A 22,643-nucleotide genomic window follows, 5' to 3' on the forward strand; every position below is an offset into this window, starting at 1 on the left:
GAGGAGGGGGTAAACCTCTCCTGAGCTGGAAAAACACAGCTGGACGTTCGACCCCCCCACCCCCCGGCTGAAAAATGGATTTATTTTTCTTTTCTTCTCTTAAAAAACTTGGGCATTTTTTATCCTTTTTGTTTTTTAACTTTTAAAACTACTAGGTCTATTCCCACCAGGTGGTCAGGCGGGGCTTAGTTTTGGGGGAGGAAAATAAAAGGGGGGAAAAAATTCTGCCTCTGCCGACCAAGCATCCATCGGGATTCCTCTGGCTAGCGTCCTGTCAGTGTGTGAGAGAGTGGAGGAGGGCTGTTTGGAAACTGAAGCAGTATTTGCTGTGTGAGCAAGAAGGAGACAGCAAGGAGCTTGGGCGTGGCTTAGCTCAACTGTTCGCTTAACAACCATGTAACCGACTTAACCACGGCAGCGCTTCGTTTAACCCTAGCGGCAAGAGAGATTGTAAAGCGGGGCAAAATTTACCTAAGAACTGTCTCGCTTAGCGACAGAATCTGCGGCAGCTTGGTGCTGCTCTGAAAGTGAATCTCCTCTGCTTGTGTTTTGCATTTGGAGGAGATTTCTTTTCAGGTGGAGAGGGGGAGTAGAACTCCTTAGCATCAGAGCGTAATAATAATAATAATAATAATAATAATAATAATAATAATAATAATAATAATATAGGAAATACTAATAATACTCCGATGGGCATTTGGAAAAATCCTTTCTTAGTGAGCCCCGAGAAGCCAAGAGGAACCTACGGGCCCAATTTCAAGTTTGTGGCTTGACGGTTCTGGAGATTTTGTGATGATGCGTGAGGGGCCTTTCGCTTTGATAGGTAGATTCATCACTTCTCTAGAGAGTCCTCAACGTACAGCCGCAGATTCTGTCGCTAAGCGAGACAGTTCTTCGGTAAATTTTGCCCCGTTTTACAATCTCTCTTCCCGCTAGGGTTAAACAAAGTGCTGCCTTTTTTAAGTCGGTTACATGGTTGCTAAGCGAATCGGGCTTTCTGTATGGATTTTGCTCATTGGAAGGCCGCAAAAAGGGGATCACGTGACGCTGCAGCCGTCGTGAGTACAGGTCAGGGACCAGGCGGCCGAAGTTGGATCATGGTGACCGTGGGGATGTTGCAACAGTCGTTAAGTGTGAAAAAGGGGGCATAAGTCGCTTTTTTCAATGCTATTATAACTTCGGTCACTAAGTGAACTGTCGTAAGTCAAGGACTAACTGTACTTTACAATTTTAGCTTTTAACATCCATATTGGCCCACTCACAATGAAGATTTGAGGGGTCAGGAGTCCATTTCCTCCATCCCCACCGTTTCTCCTCCTCCCTCGCAAACCCTCCTCCCTTCTAGCACTGATGATGTCACCTAGTTGGGTCATGAAACGTCTGAAAAAACCCACCAAGCTCAGAGAGCGCCAGGGGACCCCCTCCCCCAGTCCTCCTCCTCCTCCCCCTTTTCCTTCTCCCCTGACGAGCAAAGTCAATGGGGAAGCCAGTTTCACTTAACAACGATGGCAAGAAAGGTCACGAAACTCACTTAACAAGTTGTCTCACTTAGCAGCAGAAATTTTGGGCTAAATGTCGGTTTACCTGTAAGGATTACCTGTCATAAATCGATGGGAAGTGTAAGAATGGTGCAGGAATCTTGGTCCAGGATGTGCAGAGGAGTAAATCCTAATTTTTAAATACTGTTTTAACGTTGTAATATTTTATCATAATCTCTATAGATGGATGTGTGCGTGTGTGTGTGTGACAGAGAGAGAGAGAGAAATGGATGGATAGATAGATAACAGATAATCAGAGTTGGAAGGGACCTTGTAGGTCATCTAGTCCAACCCTCCCACCCGAGCAGGAGACCGTGCACCATTTCTGACAGAGGGCAGTCCAGTCTCTTCTTGAAAGCCTCCAAGGGATGAAGCTCCCACAACTTCCGAGGGCAACTTCTGTTCCAGGGGTTGATGGTTCTCACTGTCAGAAAGTTTCTCCTTATTTCCAGGTTGAATCTCTCTCCTGGGTCAGTTTCCATCCATTGTTCCTTGTCTGGCCTTGGATAATAGCTTGACCCCTTCCTCCTCCTCTCTGGGGCAGCCCCTCAACTATTGGAAGATGCTCTCCTGTCTCCCCTGGTCCTTTTCTTCATTAAAATCAGATTAAAGTCAGATTAACAGAGTTGGAAGGGACCTTGTAGATCATCTAGTCCAACCCCCCTCCCTCAAATATTGGAAGATGCTCTCCTGTCTCCCCTGGTCCTTTTGTTCATTAAAATCAGATTAAAATCAGATTAACAGAGTTGGAAGGGACCTTGTAGATCATCTAGTCCAACCCTCCTCCCTCAACTATTGGAAGATGCTCTCCTATCTCCCCTGGTCCTTTTCTTCCCTAGACCAGCCAGGCCCAGTTCCTGCAACCGTCCGTCGTATGTTTGAGCCTCCAGTGTCCCCTCATCCTCCTGGTTGCTCTTCTCTGCCCTCTTTCCAGAGTCTCAACATTCTTTTTATAGTGTGGTGACCAAAACTGGATGCAGGACTCTAGGTTTGGTCTTACTAAGATGATAGATGATGGATAAACAGATGATGGATGGATGGATGGATAGATAGATGATAGATAGAGATTGATGGATGGATAGAAAGATGATGGATGGATAAATAGATGATAGATAAATAGATGATGGATGGATGGATAGATAACGGATGGATGGATGGATGGAGAGGGAGAGAGATGGACGGATAGACAGACAGATAGATGATGGATGGATGGATAAAGATAGATGATAAATAGATGATAGATGGGTGGATGGAGAGAGAGATGGATAGAGAGGGACAGAGATGGATGGATAGAGAGGGAGATGGATAGAAAGAGGGAGATGGATGGATAGATGATAGATAGATGATAGATGTATATTTAGATAATCAATAGATATTTAGATATTTGGTTGGATGCATATGGGTGGACATAGATAGATGATGGATAGACAGAGAAAGAGGGAGAGGGATGGATGGCTAGAGAGATAGATGATGTATGGATGGATAGATGATAGACAGATAGTTGATAGATATTTAGATGATAGATAGATAGATAGATAGATAGATAGATAGATAGATAGATAGATAGATAGATAGATAGATAGATAGATAGATAGATAGATAGATAGATAGATAGATAGATAGATAGATAGATAGATAGATAGATAGATAGGCAGGCAGGCAGACAGGCAGACAGGCAGAGATAGATAGATAGATAGATAGATAGATAGATAGATAGATAGATAGATAGATAGATAGATAGATAGATAGATAGGATAGATAGATAGATAGATAGATAGATAGATAGATAGATAGATAGATAGATAGATAGATAGATAGATAGATAGATAGATAGATAGATAGTTATATATGCAGAGATAGTTAGATATGCAGAGATAGATAGATAGATAGATAGATAGATAGATAGATAGATAGATAGATAGATAGATAGATAGATAGATAGATACATATTGTATTTCAGAGGTCCTCAAACTCGACAGCCTTGTTGGGAAGAGAGTTGGGTGCGTGTGTGTGTGGAATCTTGTGCCCTCGCATGGCTGGATCCAGACTCCTCTCGGAGGGTCTCCCCGCCTTTTCTGGGGGTGGCGGGGGGAGGTCTCTCCCTTCTGCCCCCTCTTGGCTGGCTTGGCCTGGGCATTCCCCTGCTGACCGAGCGGGTGCCAGGGAAGGAACCCTGGCAGCTGCCGGGTGACTAAGGGGCCCAACCGGAAGGCGGCTGAGTTGGACCAAGTCAAGAGGAGGCGTGGGAATTCCTACCTCTTTGCTCACTGCCTACACAACGCGGCCAACTCTTACTAATGCCTGCAGGGAGGGGCGCTTTGTCCTGGAGAACACAGTGCACTCCTGGCCGAGACAGGGAGCCCTCTGGCTTCGTTTGGGATGGCTCGAAGTTACGACGGCCCTGGAAAAACAAACAAACCCCGACTTATCGCCGTTTTTCACTCTTACGACCGTTGTAGCATCCCCTGTGCTCTTCGGAGCTCCACCTTTCTGTGGCTATAGCGACAGATTTCTGTTGTATTGTTAGGTGGGGTTTGTTCCATCTGGCTTCTTCCCGCTGTCGTTAAGTGAATCCCTTTAGTTGTGAAGTCAGGAACACGGTCCTTAAGTGAATCTGGCTTTCCCCATGGAATTTGCCAGTCGGGGTTGCAAGAACGGGGGACTCAACGCGATTAAAATTGGGGCACTCGGACACCGACTCACATTTATGACGGCCGCTGGGTTCCCCCGGGCTCGCGGGATTCTCCCGTTCTTGCGAACCGGGTTCGCTTAACAACAGTGTTCCTGACTCCACGGCTGCAGTTGTTCATTTAACAACGGCGGGAAGAAAGCCAAACGGAGCAAAATTCCCTTGGCCAACGTCTCGCTATAACCACAGAAACGTGGGGTGCCGCTGAGGTCGCAAATGGAGGAATGTCGGTCAGTCAACGAATCAACGATGGTGCCCAAAGCTAGGAAGGTGATGCACGAACGAAGTGCCGGTTGACAAAATTAGAAGTGAATTGAAGGTGGTGAAAAAAATAAATAATAATAGGTGGCCGTGCGCAAAACGAAAAATGCAATTAATCGATCCAATCAATCAATCAATCAATCAGTCAGTCAGTGCCTTTCCAAAAGAAATAAATGCTCGGGTTTAAAATTGGAAAACGAATAAATAAATAAGAAAGTGAATTTCCCATCTGGACTGTCGGTGCCTGGGCTGAAAATGATCCCCAGTGAAAGGGCCAAATAACCCCCCCACCCCCCACCCCCCAGTGCTTGAAAAGGTCAATTCCCTTCTTCCCCCCCTTTTTTGGTTTTTAGTGGACCTCTGCCTGGGGGTGTTGGGGGGGGGGCGTCTCCTTTTCTTTGCAAAATGCCAGGCCTCCTCCAGACCCTTCGCATCCTCGCTCCCTTCCTCCCCGAGGGGGGGGAAAAAAAAGGTTGGACCAGGTAGGTTCTGTTTTGGGCAAGGTGGAAATAAAGTTTGTGAAAGAAAAATAGTAAGTTTATAAATAGTTTTTTAAAAAAACGATTAATTTTTAAGCCAGTGGAACGGCCTACCTCTAGAAGCTGTGGGTGCCCCCATCACTGGAGGTTTTCAAGAAGGGCTTGGATAAGTATTTGTCTGAATTCATATAGGGTCTCCTGCTAGAGCAGGGGGTTGGACTAGAAGACCTCCAAGGTCCCTTTCAACTCCCTTCCTTCCTTTTATTACAATTCCCATTCTTCTTCCTTTCTTCCCCATTTGCTTCCCTCCTTCCTTTTCCTTCCTCTTTCCTTCCCCCCTTCCTTCTTTCCTTCCTTCCTTCTCTCCCTCCCTCCTTCCTCCTTCCTTCCTTTTATTACAATTCCCTTCCTTCCCTATTTGCTTCCCTCCGTCCTTTTCCTCCCTCCGTCCCTCCCTTCCTTCCTTTCCACCACCCTCCCTTTCTCCCTCCTTCCTTCCTCCCTCCTTCCTTCCAATTCCCTTCTTCCTTCCTCCCTCCCTCCCTCCCTTCCTTCCTTCCTTCCTTCCTTCCTTCCTTCCCCATTTGCTTCCCTCCCTCCTTTCCTTCCTTCCTTCCTTCCTTCCTTCCTTCCTTCCTTCCTTCCTTCCTTCCTTCCTTCCTTCCTTCCTTCCTTCCCACCACCCTCCCCAAAGAAGGTCTTTAAGGAGAGACAGTCATTTATCTGAAACGGTGTAGGGGCCTCCCTGCTTCAGCAGCAGGGGTTGAACGACTAGAAGGCCTCTAAAGGCCCCTTCCAACAGTTGTCCTCCTGTTAGGTGTGGGTGCCCCAAACACGGGCAGCTTTTAAGAAGAGACCGGAGAGCCATTTATCCGAAAGGGTCAAGGGCTTCCTGCTGGTGCAAGGGGTTGAGCTAGAAGACCTCCGCGGTCCCTTCCAGCCCTGTTAACAACCCCGTAGCTGCTCCACGACAGGAGGTTGTTTTTTTTTCCAAAACAGACCGGCGACCAAGCTTGGTCTCCTAATTGAGCAGAAGGGGTTGGTCTAGCAGACCTCCAAGGCCCCCTTCCCAAGCTTCTAAGTCTGCATTGCAGGCTCCCTGCCAGGCAGGCCCTGCAAGGAAGGTCTCTGCTTGGAGGGGCTGGCAAACACCCCCCCCACTTTGTCTATCCTGCCCCCCCACCCCAAAATCCCTTTTGCCCCATTCCTTGAGCCCCCTTCTCCCATCGGGGCCGGCCAAGTTGCTTCGTGGTCCTGTGTGTGTGTGTGTGTGTGTGTGTGTGCGTGTGTGTCTGCCTCCTTCCAAGATGGGCGATAAGGATTCCTTAACCACTTAATGAGCTGGGAGCCAGGAGGCCTCCTCCTCCTCCTCCTCCTCCTCCTCCTCCTCCTCCTCCCACCGGAGGAGTCCAGGTGCGCCGGAGTTTTGACAGGTAGAGCCAAGCGGTCCCGCCCTGCCCCCCCACCCCCCACCCCGCCTTCCCATCCTCGCCCAGAGACAGGTATATAAGGGAATCCGCAGGGAGGGTGAGAGGCACACTCCTCGTCCGTCTCCCAAAACGTCTTTTTAAGTGGCATCCCCCACTGGAGTGTCTGGTTGGGGTTTGGGGGGGTGTGTTTTGTGGTTTTTTTGTGTTGTTTTTTTTTTCCTCCGAGGGTCTTTTGGGGGTGGTGGGGTGGGCTGGTGGGACGGAGATCCACCCTGGAGCCTGAAGCGAGGACGGCAGCTCTGCTTAACCTGACTGCTAACATGTTGTACCTGGAGAATAATGCTCCGACCCAATACAATGAGGTAAGGGGCGCTCTGTGGCCATCCAGCAATGTCCCCCTTTTATGTCCACACACACACCCCGTCCTCCCCTCCACGGCTTGGCGCTCTGTGAGACCTCCCCCCACCCACCCACCCCAATTTTTCGCTCCCAATTTTTCTCCCTTCCTTCCTTCCTTCCTTCCTTCCTTCCTTCCTTCCTTCCTTCCCCATTTGCTTCCTCCCTCCCTTCCTTCCTTCCTTCCTTCCCCATTTGCTTCCCTCCCTCCCTCCTTTCCTTCCTTCCTTCTTTCCTTCCTTCCTTCCTTCTTTCCTTCCTTCCTTCCTTCCTTCCTTCCTTCCTTCCTTCCCCATTTGCTTCCCTCCCTCCCTCCTTTCCTTCCTTCCTTCCTTCCTTCCTTCCTTCCTTTCCTTCCTTCCTTCCTTCCTTCCTTCCTTCCTTCCTTCCTTCCTTCCCCATTTGCTTCCCTCCCTCCCTCCTCCTTCCTTCCTTCCTTCCTTCCTTCCTTCCTTCCTTCCTTCCTTCCTTCCTTCCTTCCTTCCTTCCTTCCTTCCTTCCTTTTTCTGCTAATACTTACGGAGACCCCAAATCTGATTCTTCCAAAAATTCATCTCTAAAATTTCCTCCTTTGTACTTTTCCGCTGACTTTACAAGAGACCCCGAATTTAATTCTTCCAAGATTGCTTCTCTCCCCAACCTTCCCAGGGACGAGGGCCAGATCACCTCCAAAATTTCCTCTCCCACCCTCCTGTTTTTCCACCTTCTTCCAAAGGAAACTCCAAACTTTCTCCCTTCAAATTCTTTCTCAGGCCTCTGGGCCAAACCTGCTTTAAAAAAATTCCCTTTTTGGGGGGAGCGGGTGGGAGGCACTTTTGCACTCTCTCTTAAAGAAGACCCCAGATTTCGACTCCTCCAAAGCTGCTTGATGCACACTTGAGTTGTTCAGGCTTTGTTCTTCTCCTGTTGTGGTGCTTGACACCCTCGCTGTGAGTTGTCATCTGCCCCGATTTCTTAGCGGGATAACAGTCTGGCTGGGGAAAGAATTATTTTTAAAAAGAAAAAAGAAAAAGGAAAGGAACACCCTCAATGTAAACACTTCTCGCTTTTCAGAAAAAGAGCCACTTTGGTCTGCGTCGACGGTGTTAAAACCATTGTAATTTTTTTTTTTCTTTCCTTCCTGGCGGCGGGGAAGATGTAACTCATAGATCTGTGGTGGAAGAGCGCATCGCGCAGAGTTGTGTGCCGCTTTTGGGGTGGGGGAAAAAAAATTTCAATTCGGATTGAAATGGAGTTGAAATGGAACGGATGGACTCGGGGTGTTTTTTGCGCACGGTTTTTTTCCTGCCTCCGATCCGAGAAATTTCACTCTTTGTCAACAAGCCACGTCTCTCTCCTTTAGCCGAAGTGTGCGTATGGATGCGCGTGTTTGTGTGTGCGTCGTAGCATCGCTCGAATGCCCAAAGGGCTGGTTTGGGCTGAGCTGGTTCTTTGGAGCAGTTTAAGGCTTGGACCGATGCTACGTGTGCGTGGCCCATTGTCGGAAAGTGTCCCCCCTTCTTTGGTGCATGGTGGATCTCCTGCAGAGGATAAACCTCGATTCTTTCGCTCACATCCAGGATCGCAAGCCTGGGATTGCTCGTGGCAAAAAAAACAAGGACTCGCCTCAATCGTGCAGCGAACCTCACCTGGCAAAAGGGGCACCTGTGTTCCATGCTGGGGGTGGGGGAGACCTTGAAGGAAGAGAAACACTCGATCCTAGCCCCCCTCCTGCCCCCAAAGGTGGTTTTGGAAAAAGGACCCCAACTTTTGGGGAGAACCGTGACCTAGATGATTTGAGAGTCTCCATAAACACTCGATCTCGGTCAACTGCACCGCTGGCTACATTTCCCAAGTTTCCAGCAGACTCCACCCGGTCCGCACCGTTGGCATCTTGGGTTGACCCGATCCAGGGTTCCCCAAAAGCTGGCTAACTTCTTTGGTGGTGGTTTTTTTTCTTTCTTTTCACGCTCGGTGTGGCTTGTCCACAAAATGGAGGCGCCGTGGCCTGGGCCGGTCCTGCCCAACGGGAGCAGAACTTGGCTAGCAAGGGGCGGTTCAGCGTTCATTCTGGGAGGAGGGGGGGGACTAGGATCCTGCAGACACGGTTGGGTCTTGAGGGATCCGGTTGGCCTTGAAGGGATCCGGTTAGTCGATCCCCCCCCCCGGAGGCGCTTGGATGCTTAATTCTCCTGGATCTTCGGCTGTGTTTTTGTTCGCCAGGGTTTGTTTTTTTTCCGCTGTCGTCTAAACGGGTGTTTGTCATCCGTCTCTGTGGCTTGGGTGAAAGGAATCCCTCCGAAAGAGATCTAGCAGATCATCTTTCGGGACTGGAGAGGCGGCTTTGCTAATTTCTCCCCGGGCGTCTTCAGCCAGGTCCAGCCTCCCTCGCACCCTTTGAAAGCAAGAGGTCTCCAAACTTGGCCCCTTTTAAGTCTCCTGGACTCCCAGCCTTGAAAAGAAAGAACGAAACGGAGAGATCGCGGAGGAAGGGATCACCAGGGATTAAGCAGAGCTGGCTGGGGAATTCTGGGAGTGGAAGTCCTCCAGTCTTCAAGGGGCCAAGTTGGGGGACCCCCCTGCTTTAAAGGTTTTGCAGCAGGCAACCCACTTTTCCCTTTCTCGGAAAAGCCGCCCGCTTCCTTTGAACTCCGCGTGTCCGTTTGTGTATTTTTGCCCTCGCAGGTTTTCACCGATTTCAGGATGTTTCTCTGCCCCTTTAAAAGAAAATAAAAAGACATCTCGCTCCATTTTTCTCCCTCCTTCCCCCCCCTTTTATGTTTAATTATCCATAATTAAGCGAGAAAAGCAGTTTGGGGGATTTAAGAAAATTATATGGCGGAGAGAACGCGGCTATTTTCGCACGGGTTTGGCCCTTTGCACGACGTGGGACGGAGGGGGACGGGAACGGTGGGGGAAAAAAAATATCTTAATTCCAGGCCTCTGGCCTCGTTCCAGCATCTCTGCAAACGGGGGGCACTGTGAGGTGTCCCCCCCCCCAAAAAAAACATGAAATTGCGTCCTTAGTCTGCTTCCCAAGGACCGCCTCCCAAAAGAGATGGTTTTGAAACGCCCTAAATTTTTGCAGGGTTCCTGGACACCTTTATTTATTTCTGGACACCTTTTATTTATTTTACCTTTTATTTATTTTTGGAGAAATCCAAAGCTCTCAGCGACTTTCTTGGATTGAAAGGGATGCAAAAAACAAAACAAAACGGGTAGCCGGAAGTCAAGGCACGTTGCGTCCATCTTTGGAGATGTGGGATTTTTTTTATTTTTTATTTTTGCGATGTGGCGGAGAAAACGGGGTGGGAAGCGCATGGTTTCTCTCCCTTCCTCCCCATCCCTGCCCGAGTTTCTTTTTCGCAACCCGCCGCATCGTTTCTCCATTTCGCTGCTTCTCCGGCTCCAAGCGCCGCCCAGCCTCTTGTGCAAAGCCTTTCCAGAACTTTCTCCACGTGGCGCATCCAACAGGGCGGCCTGGTCTTTGGGACGTCCTCGTTAAAAACGTCCTGAAGTGCCCAGGGGAGCGGGGGGAGGCGGGAAGCACCCAGGAGGCAGCTCGGGGGGGGGCCGCCACTCTTGGCCTCTCTGACCCGGGTTGCAAACGGGCTGATGTCAGAACGGGCGGCAGACGGTGGCTTTTGTCTCAGTCCTGACTCACCCGGCGCATCGCGTCAGCTCTCCCCGAAGACGGAGACACGGGGTGTGGACCGCTGAACGGGGTGACCCCACCGAGATGCGGCAGGGGAGCCGGGTGCTGAGTCGGCTGTTTGGGGAGGAAGCCCAGAGGTCGCCTCTCTGGCGCATGGGAACCCAGCGGGCGCATGGGTGCTTCCCGCGACGTCGGTGGCGCTGCGGTTTGGACTCCCTGACCGCTTGCAAAGGGGTTCCAGGATGTCAGGGCAGGAGGGAAAGTTCTTGTGCACGTCACGCTTTGCACAATTGCACAGCTGGTCCTCGACTTAGGACCCCTCGTTTAGTGACGGTCCGAAGTTACAGCGGCCCTGCAAACAAAAGTGACGAGCTGGAGGAGAACTTTAAAAGAGTGGGGTTTATTTTTGGGGTGTGTGTGTGCAAAAGCTCTTGATGGGACAGAAGGAGGCCTAAAATACGAGGGGCCTTTGATTGACGACTGTTTAGTGACCGTTCAAAGTTACAAGGGGGCTGAAAAAAAAGCCGCTTTTCACACTTAATGACCGTTGCAGCGTTCCTCCCCAGTGGTCCCGTGAGCAAAATTCAGAGTCTGGGCGACTGGCGTGTACTTACGACAGTTCCCGGGCTCATGCGACCCCCTTTAGCGACCAGCTGGGGAAGCCAGATTCACCTAACGTCCAGGTGACTGACTTTAACAACTGCAGCGGTTCGCTTAACAACTGTGGCAAGCGAGGGACAAAACTCGCTGGTCTAGCATCTTCACTCAGCGGTGGAAATTTGGTGGCTCGACTGCGGTTGTAAGTCAAGGACTACTTGTATTTGAAGGTCTGGGGAGAGACCGGGTGCTTTTTAAGTGATCAAAAGAGAGTTTTTTTTAAAAAAAAAAAATATGCAGCCCCATCTGGTTGCTCTCTGTTTTATCCAGCCCAGGGATTAAACTCACCTGCCATTTTCAGGGATGACACACCTGCCTATTTGATCTCCAGGAAGTCCTCGGCTTAATGACCTTAATCGAGGCCAGATTTTATGTTGCTAAATGAGACATTGTTGTAGCTTTGTCCCGTTTTTAACACCTTTCGTGCCGCACCACAGCGTTTAAGTCAGGGGTTCCCCAAACTTGGCCACTTTAAGACTGGTGGACTTCAACTCCCAGAATCCCCCAGACGGCTTGGCTTTTCAGTCTGTCCTGCGGGGAATAGATACAGATACAGGTTAACAGAGTTGGAAGGGACCTTGTAGGTCATCTAGTCCAACCTCCCACCCACCCAAGCAGGAGGCCCTAAACCAGAGGCCTTCAAACTTGGCCACTTTTAAGACTTGTGGACTTCAACTCCCAGAATTCCCCAGCCAGCCATGCCTGCTTTTTTCCTTCTCTTAATCTCCTAAAGTGGAGAGAGATTGCAGAGGAAGGGATTACAAGAGAGTAAGCCATGCTGGCTGGGGAGAATTCTGGGAGTTGAAGTCCACAAGTCTTAAAGGGAGGGGCCAAGTTTGGAGACCTCTGGGTTAAGGGAATCGCTGCAGTGGATCAATTTGTCACACACGGTCATTAAGTGAATCCAGCTTCCCCGTTGCTCATTGGAAGAGGGAAACACGTGACTCCTGGGACGCCACAGCCGTCATAAATATGAGTCAGTTGCCAAGCGTCCCAAAATTTGATTACGAGGCCACGGGGATATGCTTGCAACGGTCGTAAGCGTGCCATGGTCATTTCAAACAGTCACTAAATGAAACTGTTGTAAGTTGAGGACTGTCTATTCTGCTTACTCAGACTGCCTGTCCTTGTGGGGTAAAAGAGTTCAAATTTGCAAAAAAAAATTATCAGTTCCTGGTGATTCATATATGTCCCTTTGTTCTTCTTTGCAACTTTTTTTTCCAAATTTTTTTTTTATTTCAATCTATGTATAACAACAATACATTAACAGTGTGGCATCAACATATCATACATCTCTCAATGCATATATTCACATTAATTCATAATCCTTCAGTGCTTATTTTCAACCTTTCAAAACTCTCCAAATGCCCACCACCATATCAGTTAAACACACCTAGTAATTCCCATTATTCAATTTTCTCCCTGTTTTCATTTCATTTTTTGAAATAAAATGCAACTTTTTCTTTGCAACTTTTTAAGTGGCTCGTTGCTCTGTTCTTTCCTTCCCAGTCTACGACTCTGGGGATTTCCTTGTGGCCTCCCATCCATGGAAAAAGCACAGGACAGCACCTCCCCAGGTGGGAAGGGGCTGCCACTTGGAATATGCAAAAGGGGAAAAATGGCAGGTTTTTTTTTACCCAACGCTGGATTGCTTAGACTGGCGTTTCTGAACCTTGGGCACTTGGAGGAGGGTGGACTTCAACTCCCAGAATTCCCCAGCCACTGTCCTACCTGCTTTGCATATGCTAATGAGCACTCCGAAAATCTGGCCTTGCTTTCTTGGGTTACAGCTGAGAGTCTCCATTTTGATAGCTTGGAAGATGCGGTGGACTTCAACTCCCAGAATGCCCCAGCCAGCATCCTACCTGCTTTGCATATGCTAATAAGCACTCAGAAAATCTGGCCTTGCTTTCTTGAGTTAGAGCTGAGAATCTCCATTTTGTTAGCTTGGAAGATGGAGGACTTCAACTCCCAGAATGCCCCAGCCTGCATCCTACCTACTTTGCATATGCTAATTGTGACTCCAAAATTCTGGCTTTGCTTTCTTTGGGTTAGAGTGGAGAGTCTCCATTTTGTTAGCTGGGAAGATGGGGTGGACTTCAACTCCCAGAATGCCACAGCCACTGTCCTACGTGCTTTGCATATGCTAATAAGAGAAAACCAGGCCTTGTTTTCTGGGTTAGAGCTCACAGTCTCCATCTTGGAGGCTTGGAAGATGGGGGGACTTCAACTCCCAGAATTCCCCAGCCCGCATCCTACCTGTTTTGCATCTGCTAATGGTGACTCCAAAGTTCTGGCTTTGCTTTCTTTGGGTTAGAGTTGAGAGTCTCCATTTTGTTAGCTGGGAAGATGGGATGACTTCAACTCCCAGAATTCCCCTGCCAGCCAGCAGGGCAGGAAACAGACGAGAGGTTGATCCCAGGTTCCCCTCTTGATGTGTTGTTGGCAGCCAGGCTGATGCCCTGTGCAGGAGGCGGTGGGCATTCCGGATTTCGCACCCAGCTCCTGCCCGAGGGAAGGTTGCACCATCCTCTGCACATGGTCCGGGTTGCGTAATCCGGCCTTACGGCGCTGAGAACACGAACCGCGCCTAGGGAAACGTAGCAGCTGGTTGGAAAAACCCTGGGAACGTTGCAGAAGACTTAGTAGTCCTCCGCTCAACGACCACAGTGGAGGCCAATGTTTCCGTCGTTCAGTGGGTTTTGCACCACTTGACGACCTTTTAGGCCACCTTGGCTAAGCCAATCGCTGCCGTCGTTAAGTCAGCCGCACGGTCGTTAAGTTAGCCTGGCTTCGCCCTTTGACCTTGCTCGTCGGAAGGTCATAAAAGGGGATCGTGTGAATACCTGGGACCGTCGTAGGTCTGAGTCATTGGCCAAGGGTCTGAATGGGGAGGCCGCAACGGTCGTAAGTGTGAAAAAGGGTCCTAAGTCCCTCTTTTCAGCCCCCTTGTAACTTCGAGCAGTCACTAAACCGTCGTAACTCAAGGACCCCCTTGTATTTGACGCCTCCTCCTGTCCCATAATGAGGTTTTTGCACCTCCAAAATAAACCCAACTGTAGCTTTAAAATTCCTTTTCCAGCTCGGCTGGACTCCACATCCCATCTTCCACAGCAAACACGACCTATTGGGCGTGCTGGCTGGAAGGAATGGGATAGCCAGTCCGGGAGACATTTTTTGGCTTGCTTATAAGATGAGATAACCTTTATTGTCAATTTTTTTTTTTTCCTGTGAACAACCTGGCACACCTTAACAAAAAGTAAAGAATTTGGGGCTCTGGAGTATTGCACAGGAATTAATTAAGGAAAGGGGGCAATGGAGGCCTGGCCGGCTGTTTCCGGAGACAGGCTGGTTTGTGGGTGGGTGTGCTTGTGGGTGTATATGTGGGTTAGTGTTATCTGTTCCTTGGTTGTGAGATATGGGTTTGCTGATTGGTTGTTTGGTTGGCTGATTGATGGATTGACTGGTTGGTTGGTTGGTTGGTTGACTGTTTGATTGATGGATGGATTGACTGGTTGGTTGGTTGTTTGGTTGTTTGGTTGGCTGATTGATTGATTGACTGTTTGGTTGTTTGGTTGTTTGGTTGGCTGATTGATTGATTGATGGATTGACTGGTTGGTTGGTTGGTTGGTTGACTGATTGATTGATTGATGGATTGACTGGTTGGTTGGTTGGTTGGTTGATTGATTGATGGATTGACTGGTTGGTTATTGGTTGGTTGGTTGGTTGACTGATTGATTGATTGATGGATTGACTGGTTGGTTGTTTGGTTGTTTGGTTGGATGATTGATTGATTGATGGATTGACTGTTTGGTTGGTTGTTTGGTTGTTTGGTTGGCTGATTGATTGATTGATGGATTGACTGGTTGGTTGGTTGACTGATTGATTGATTGATGGATTGACTGGTGGTTGGTTGGTTGGTTGGTTGACTGATTGATTGATTGATTGATGGATTGACTGGTTGGTTGGTTGGTTGGTTGGTTGGTTGATGGATTGACTGGTTGGTTGTTGGTTGGTTGGTTGGTTGACTGATTGATTGACTGGTTGCTTGTTTGGTTGGTTGGTTGGTTGACTGGTTGGTTGGTTGAGTGTCAAGTCATAGTTGATAGATTTTCTCTGGATGATCTGTCTCCAATCTGGTCCTTCAGGTTTCTAAGATGCATCCATCACCACCATAACAGTGCATCTTCTTTGCGGCTGGTTGTCCTTCTCTCTCCTTCGACCTTTCCCAGCATGATAGACTTCTCAACGGAGTGGTCTTTGGATTGATTGATTGATTGAATGAATGAATGAATGAATGATCAATGCATCATGTGCCATCAGGACAGGGTGGGCTTTTAGTGACTGCACGGAAAGGCCTTCTCCATGGTGGGTGTGTCCCTAAGCATCTCCTTTAGGTCTTCCAATGTTGACCCCATCACCACCATAACTGAGTTGATCTTCTTTGATGGTGGTTGTCATCTTCTTCTCCTTCCTTCCGCCTTTCCCACCATGATGGACTTCTCAAAGAAGCTAGTTTCTGCATTGATTGATGGTTTAATGGGATCCGATCAGTGTTGACTCTTAGCAGCCAAAAGGATTGAGGTTCTCCATGGCTGATCTGTCTCCCACCTTCAAGTCTTCTAATGGGGGGTCCCATCACTGCTATAACTTAGTCCACCTTCTTTGCTTCTGGTTGTCCTCTTCTTCTTTCTTCTTCCATCTTTCCCGGCATGGTGGACTTCTCAAAGAAGCTGGTTTTTGCATTGGTTGATGAATTGATTAAATACTATCCGATCAGTGTTGGCTCTGAAAGACCACGTAGACTGACCTTCTCCAGATGATCTGGTCCCAAATTAACAGAGCAACAAAGACCTTGGAGGTCTTTTAATCCAACCCCCTGCTCCAGAAATTGGTCCTTCGGGCTTTCCAGTGGTGGTCCCACCACTACTGTAAATGAGTCCACTTTGTGGGTAGTTGTCCTCTTCTTCTCTTTCCTTCCACCTTTCCCAGGATGATGGGCTTCTGGAAAGAATTGGGTCTCTCATTGATTAACTGGTTGATCAGTTGATTAGGTGCCATTGATGTCACTCGTCAGCAACCACATGGATAGGTTCTGGCCCTCAAATTGGTCCTTCATGTCCTTCAACGAGGCACTCATTGGCCCTGTAATTGAGTCCTTCCACCTTTCTGAAGGACACCTTCCTCTTCTTTCTCCTTCCTCCTTTCCCAGCATGATGGGCTTCTCCAGGAAATCGGATCTTTCATAAGGTGTCCAAAGTTGGAGTCTTTGAGGCTGGTCATTTGGTCTTGAGTGAAAACTCTTGGTTGGTTCTTTTGATGACCCATTGGTTGTTTTCTTGGCTGTCCAGTGGTCTTCTCAAGAGTCTTCTTGACCCCAGAGTTCAAAGATCTCAACGCTGTTCCTTTCCCGCTTCTTCAAAGTCACTTTGGTTTCCATAGATCCTCACATCCTGCACGAGTTTTGATCTTTGCAGGCGGAAACACATCAGAACATCTGGAGATCTTCTCCAGGGCTTTTGTGGCCGCTCTACCAAGTCTTCGTCTGTTGCGTACTTCTTCTCTCTTGATCCCTTTCCTTCTGGATGGTTGATCCTACAAGGCGAACACTTCGTACCACCAAAACCTTCTGCTGGGGTACCAGGCTACAGCGTTGCGAAGACATGGGGTGGGTCTGGCGTCCGCAAATTTGAACCCAGAAGCTACGTTAGATGCCTCCAAGCTTGCTCCGTTTCTCATCTTGACACTGTCCCATGACCTGTGGGCTTCCAGATATGTCCTCTCCTGGGCAAGGCCCAGAATTCTTAACCAGAATTTGGTGGGAATGTTGATTTCAAGAGGGCTGAAGGACGGCAGGGTGGAGAAGCTTGCAAGATCGCTAAATATGGTCCTGGAGGAATAGGAATTTGACCCCGTTTCTCCGTTCTCTGTTGTTACTCAACGCCGAAGAATTGCGAAAGAATGACGCGTCGAAATTTTTCTTTGGGAAATGCAAAAAAAATAATAATAATAATTTATGGCACATTTAAACGTGGCTAGACCTGCAGATGTGAGACACGTTCTAGCATTGAAAAGTTGGAGGAACAGGAGAGAACGACGGAGCTGGAAGGGACCTTTGGAGGTCTTCTAGCCCAACCCCCTGCCCAAGCAGGAGAGGAAGGCTTACGGGAGATGCTGGGTGTTCCCGAATAGTCCTGTGTTGGAAGTGGGGCTGGACGGCAAGCAGTAAACGCCTACAGGTCGTCCTTGACTTGCAACCGCTTGTTTAGTGACCGTTTGAAGTTAAACAGCACACGACTGGTCCTCGTACTTATGACCGTTGTGGAATCCTCACAGTCATATGATCAGGCATTTGGCAACCCTTCCTTCCTCCTTCTTGTTTTTCCTTCCTTCCTTGTTTTTTTCTTCTCCCTCCCTCCCTTTCTTGTTTCTTTTCCTTTCGTTTCTTCCCCTCCCTCCCTTTCTCCCTCTGTTTCTTTCTATTTCTCTCTGTCTCTCTCTGCTTGTCTTTCTCTTGCTCTCTCTTTTTCTCTTTCTATTTCTTTCTGTCTCTCTGCTTCTCCTTCCTTTTCTCTCACTCCTTCCCTCTCTTTCTCTTTCTCTGTTTCTGTTTTTCTCTTTCTGTCTCTCTGCTTCTCTCTCCTTCCTTTTCTCTCCCTCCCTCCCTCCCTTTCTCCCTCTGTTTCTTTCTATTTCTCTCTCTGCTTGTCTTTCTCTTGCTCTCTCTTTTTCTCTTTCTATTTCTTTCTGTCTCTCTGCTTCTCCTTCCCTTTTCTCTCACTCCTTCCCTCTCTTTCTCTTTCTCTGTTTCTGTTTTTCTTTTCTGTCTCTCTGCTTCTCTCCTTCCTTTTCTCTCCCTCCCTGCCTCTCTTTCTCTCTCTTTGTTTCTTTCCATTTCTCTTTCTGTCTCTCTCTGCTTGTCTTTCTCTCTTGCTCTCTCTCTCTGTTTCTCTCTTTCTATTTGTCTCTTTCTGTCTCTGCTTCTCTCTCTCCTTCCTTCTCTCCCTCCTTCCCTCTCTTTCTCTTCTATTTTTCTCTTTCCGTCTCTCTCTGCTCTTCTTCTCTCTCTCTCTTTTTCTCTCTTTCTGTTTGTCTCTTTCTGTCTCTCTGCTTCTCTCTCCTTCCTTTTCTCTCCCTCCCTCCCTCTCTTTCTCTCTCTTTGTTTCTTTCCATTTCTCTTTCTGTCTCTCTCTGCTTGTCTTTCTCTTGTGGTCTCTCTCTCTCTCTCTCTCTTTCTTCCTCTTTCTCTCTTTCTCTTTCTATCTCTTTGCTTCTTTCCCTCCCTCTCTCCTCCCCCCTTTCTCATTTCCTTCCCCCTGCCAGGTTTATCTCCCTTTCCGGAGAATGTCTCGGAGAGACAAGGCGAACCTCTTCCGCTCGGGAGATCGGCACAAAAGATGGCTTTGCTTCGCTTATTATTATTATTATTAAAAATAAAATAAAAAACCATGCAGGAAAATCATATTTTAATGCATTCCAAGCACCTAATGTTGCATTCAAACTCAGGGCACCTTGGCCGTCTTCGGGGCTGGTCATTGCGGCTCGTCTTCCGACGACGTACCTCCGGCCCCTGGGCCAGCCCTGACCTCAGCCTTGCCCAAATCCTCATCCCTTGGGGCGGACTCGAGAAATAATCCTGTTTTTTGTCCACATTTTCTGCTCTGCCCACGTAAACATCTGAATAAGCCCATGCGCGGCCGGCTTGTTTAGAAAGGAAAAAAAAAGGCAGCCTTGTTTTGCTCGGAATGAGGTTGTTTTCCTTCTCGGTTTCAATCCAGGGATGGGTTTTTTGCCTCCGCTTGAACCTTATTTTCATTGGGGGGAGGGTGGGGGGCACACAAAAACAACAACCCAGGTTGCTAGTCCTCAAGGAGTCAGCTTGCAGCAGGCCCTGAAAGAACCTTGCAAAGAGATCGGCGGATAAAACAAGCAAGAAACAGAAACCGTCCCGACTCCATGCCAGTTGCCAAGCCTCTGAATTTGGATCACGTGGCCACAGGGATGCCGCGACGGTCCTTAAGTGTGGAAAAAATGGTCAGGCGTCGCTTTTTTTCAGTGCCCGAAATGAACCATTGTAAGTCGAGGACTTTCCTGGATGGATCCGCTTCTTGCGTTGCGCTTAAAATGTAAAAACTCCTTAATAGGGTTATGTTAGAACTTTAAAATTTAATTTAAAAGCAAAAAAAACAGCCACCTGCCCTATGGGATTTTGGCTTAAAAAGTGCTGCTTAAATGTTGGCTTTGCACCCGGATGGAAAGGAGAGGAAAATAAACAAACTCACACATCACAAATATATATGTGTGTGTGTGTGTGTGTGTGTGTGGCATTCAGCTTTGTTCAGGTATTTTCCCACGTCATGGTAGTTGTGCTTTTAAAGTTGTAGCATTTCGGCAGAATCTCATCTGCCATCATGAGGCTTCTGTAGATGAGATTCTGCCGAAACGCTGCTACAACTTTAAAAGCACAACTACAATGACGTGGAAAATACCCAACAAAGCTGAATGCCATACATGTAAGTACCTGTGAAAACTTAAGAAAACAAATTTATATTTATATTTATATTATTTATATTTATACTTATATTTATATTTATATATTGGGGTTGCCTCTTCTTCCCTGTGGCTTTTGCACAGATTCACCTTCGAAAGTGGCTTCGGTGTAAAAATGTGCAAGTTGTGGTGGAGAATCTTCTCCAGGGTTTTATTACGCCTTAACTAAGTTTGTCTCTTGCCAATTGTGGGCCTTTTCAATTGGAGAAAAGGGGTGTGTGTGTGTGTGTGTGTGTGTGTAAGTGTGCGTTCTCGGCAGGCAACCACAACAGAATCCCTGGTAAAACATCCAGACGTGGAATGGCTCCTGACGATTTTTTTACACATGAGTTGGGTCTTATTTTCTAGCCACTCAGGCCTCGGGTTCAGGATGGGGAGGTCGAAACCCCTTGTCAATCACGATTAAAGGATGGGGGAGGAGGGGAGTCCCAAAGGGGGAGGGGAGGGATGGCACAACGTGCCCTGCGAAGCCTCTTTGCCTGGTGTGAGGTGGACACCACCACCACCACCACCACCATCGTGTCTAGAGGACATCTGGAGGGTTTCCATGTTTGGAGGGAAGAAGGATTTTGGAGCCTCAAAGTTTTGTTTTGTTTTATATTTTATATTATTATTATTTGGTTCTATTCTACTCTATTCTATTCTTTCTTTATGCCTTTTCCTGTCCTCTTTCCTATTGTCTTCCCTTCTGTCCTCTCCTCCCCTCCCCCCTGCTCCTCCTACCCCCTGTGCTCCTTCCCTCCTCTCCCCTCCCCTCTCTGCTCCTCCTCCCCTCCTTTGCTCCTCCCTCTTCTCCCCTCCCTTCTCTGCTCCTCCCTCCCCCTCTGCTCCTCCTCCCCTCCCCCTCTGCTCCTCCTACCCCCCCTGCTCCTTCCCTCCTCTCCCCTCCCCTCTCTGCTCCTCCCCTCTACTCTTCCCTCCCATCTCCTCCCTTCCCCTCTGCTCCTCCTCCCCTCCCCGCTCTTCCCCTCTCTACTCTTCCCTCCCATCTCCTCCTCCCTCCCCTCTGCTCCTCCCCCTCTGCTCCTCCTCCCCCTCTGCTCCTTCCCTCCTCTCCCCTCCCCTCTGCTCCTCCCCTCTCATCTCCTCCTCGCTCCCCCTCTGCCCCTCCTCTCCCCCTCTGCTCCTACCCCCTCTGCTCCTTCTCTCCCCTCCCCTCTCTGCTCCTTCCCTCTCATCTCCTCCTCCCTTCCCCTCTGCTCCTCCTCCCCTCCCCGCTCTTCCCCTCTCTACTCTTCCCTCCCATCTCCTCCTCCCTCCCCCTCTGCTCCTCCCCTCTGCTCCTCCTCCCCCCTCTGCTCCTTCCCTCCTCTCCCCTCCCCCTCTGCTCCTCCCCTCTCATCTCCTCCTCGCTCCCCCTCTGCCCCTCCTCTCCCCCTCTGCTCCTACCCCCTCTGCTCCTTCTCTCCCCTCCCCTCTCTGCTCCTTCCCTCCCATCTCTTCCTCCCCTCCCCCTCTCCTCCTCCTCTCCCCTCTGCTCCTCCCTTCTCTGCTCCTTCCCTCCCATCTCTTCCTCCCCTCCCCCTCTGCTCCTCCATCCTCCTCTGCTCCTTCCCTCTCTACTCTTCCCTCCCCCTCTGCTCCTCCCCTCCCCCTCTAATCCTCCTCCCCTCCTTTGCTCCTCCCCTCCTAGCATTTGTGCGAGGTTGTGTCTGTGTTGAGTTTGTCGTAAAGGTTGAGGTCGTAAAATGGGACAAAGCCCACTCAGCGGTGCAAATTTTGTTTTCTTGCAGACGTTTCATAACCCAACTAGGTAACATCGTCAGAGCTAGAAGGGGGCGGGAGATTTGCAAAGAGGGGGAGGAGGACTGTGGGGTCCTTGGCGCTCTCTGAGCTGGGTGGTTTTCTTGCAGACGTTTCATGACCCAACTTGGGAACATCATCAGGGAAATGATTGCAGGAAAACTACCAAGGACCCTACACAACTCCTCCTTCTACCACTGATGCTGTTATCTAGTTTGGTAGCACCCAGGACTCCATAATCATCTTCCTCCTTCTTCTCCTGTTCTTCTCCTCCTCTTCCTCTTCTTCTCCTCCTCTTCTTCTCCTTCCTTTTCCTCCTCTTCCTCCTCCTCCTCTTCCTCCTCCTCCTCTTCTCCTTCCTCCTCCTCCTCATCCTCTCACTCCCTCTCCTCCTCCTCTTCCTCCTCCTCCTCCTCTTCTTCCCCTCCTCCTCCTTCCTCCTCCTCCTCCTTGTCCTCTCCCTCCCTCTCCTCTTCCTCTTCCTCCTCTTCCTCGTCTTCCTCCTCCTCCTTCCTCCTCCTCCTTGTCCTCTCCCTCCCTCCCTCTCCTCCTCCTCCTCTTCTTCTCCTTTCTCCTCCTCCTCCTCCTCCTTCCTCTCCCTCCTCCTTCCTCTCCCTCCTCCTTCTCCTCCTCTTCCTCTTCTCCTCCTCCTCTTCTTCTCCTTTCTCCTCCTCCTCCTCTTCCTCCTCCTCCAGTACTGATGATGCTCCCTCACTGGGTCTTGAAACACCTGCAAGGAATCCGCCCAGCTCAGAGGGTCCCCCCAGGACCCCTCATTTCAATCCTCAGCTTCAAATACCCCCTTCGAGTAACAGGCTAGGTGGCAGGGAGTCCCAAGTGCAGGAGCTACCACCAAAAAGGCTCTTCCTCGGGGGGGGGGGAGGCGGGGAGAAACCTTGTGAGCTGGGCTGGAGAAACTGCCTGATACCCTCAGCAGGTCCCCTTAAAGCGCGCGGTGACTCAACCTGGAGGCCTCCCCACCTGTGAAAGTTCAACTCCCTTTGTGGTTGGTGTGGCCTGAACGCCAAGGCTTGCACGTAGTCCAACTCTGGTGCATCCTGCAAAGAACTGCTCCGTCCGTCCGTCCGTCCCTACTTCCCCGCTCTTAATTTTTAAAGGGGTGGTGGGGAAATTGCAAAAAAAATCCAAAAAACACCCCACTTTGCAAGACTTTCCTTACCTTCTTCCTCCCTACTTTGCAATGGCCCAAACTGCAAAGTGGGGAGAGAGAGAGAGAGAGATTGGGGTGCAATTGCATCCTCGGCC

At 49.2% G+C, this 22,643-nt stretch overlaps 1 protein-coding gene across 3 annotated transcripts in view; it reads left to right on the forward strand.

The window, feature by feature from the left end:
- Positions 1–22,643, forward strand: part of TP63 (tumor protein p63) — a 166,683-nt gene that overhangs the window by 34,937 nt on the left and 109,103 nt on the right. Inside the window, exons 1-2 of one of the 3 annotated variants that reach the window (XM_087933717.1) lie at positions 6,516–6,588; positions 6,624–6,759. The exons of the other annotated variants lie outside the window; for them this stretch is intronic. Coding sequence (XP_087789843.1) covers positions 6,718–6,759 — 42 coding nt within the window. The 5' untranslated portion in view covers positions 6,516–6,588; positions 6,624–6,717. Of the gene's footprint in view, positions 1–6,515; positions 6,589–6,623; positions 6,760–22,643 lie in introns of those variants that run through there. 3 annotated transcript variants of the gene reach the window in all.

The sequence above is a fragment of the Pseudonaja textilis genome, chromosome 4, assembly GCF_049901715.1.
Source record: "Pseudonaja textilis isolate UNSWEBS1 chromosome 4, rPseTex1.2, whole genome shotgun sequence".
NCBI lineage: Eukaryota > Metazoa > Chordata > Lepidosauria > Squamata > Elapidae > Pseudonaja > Pseudonaja textilis.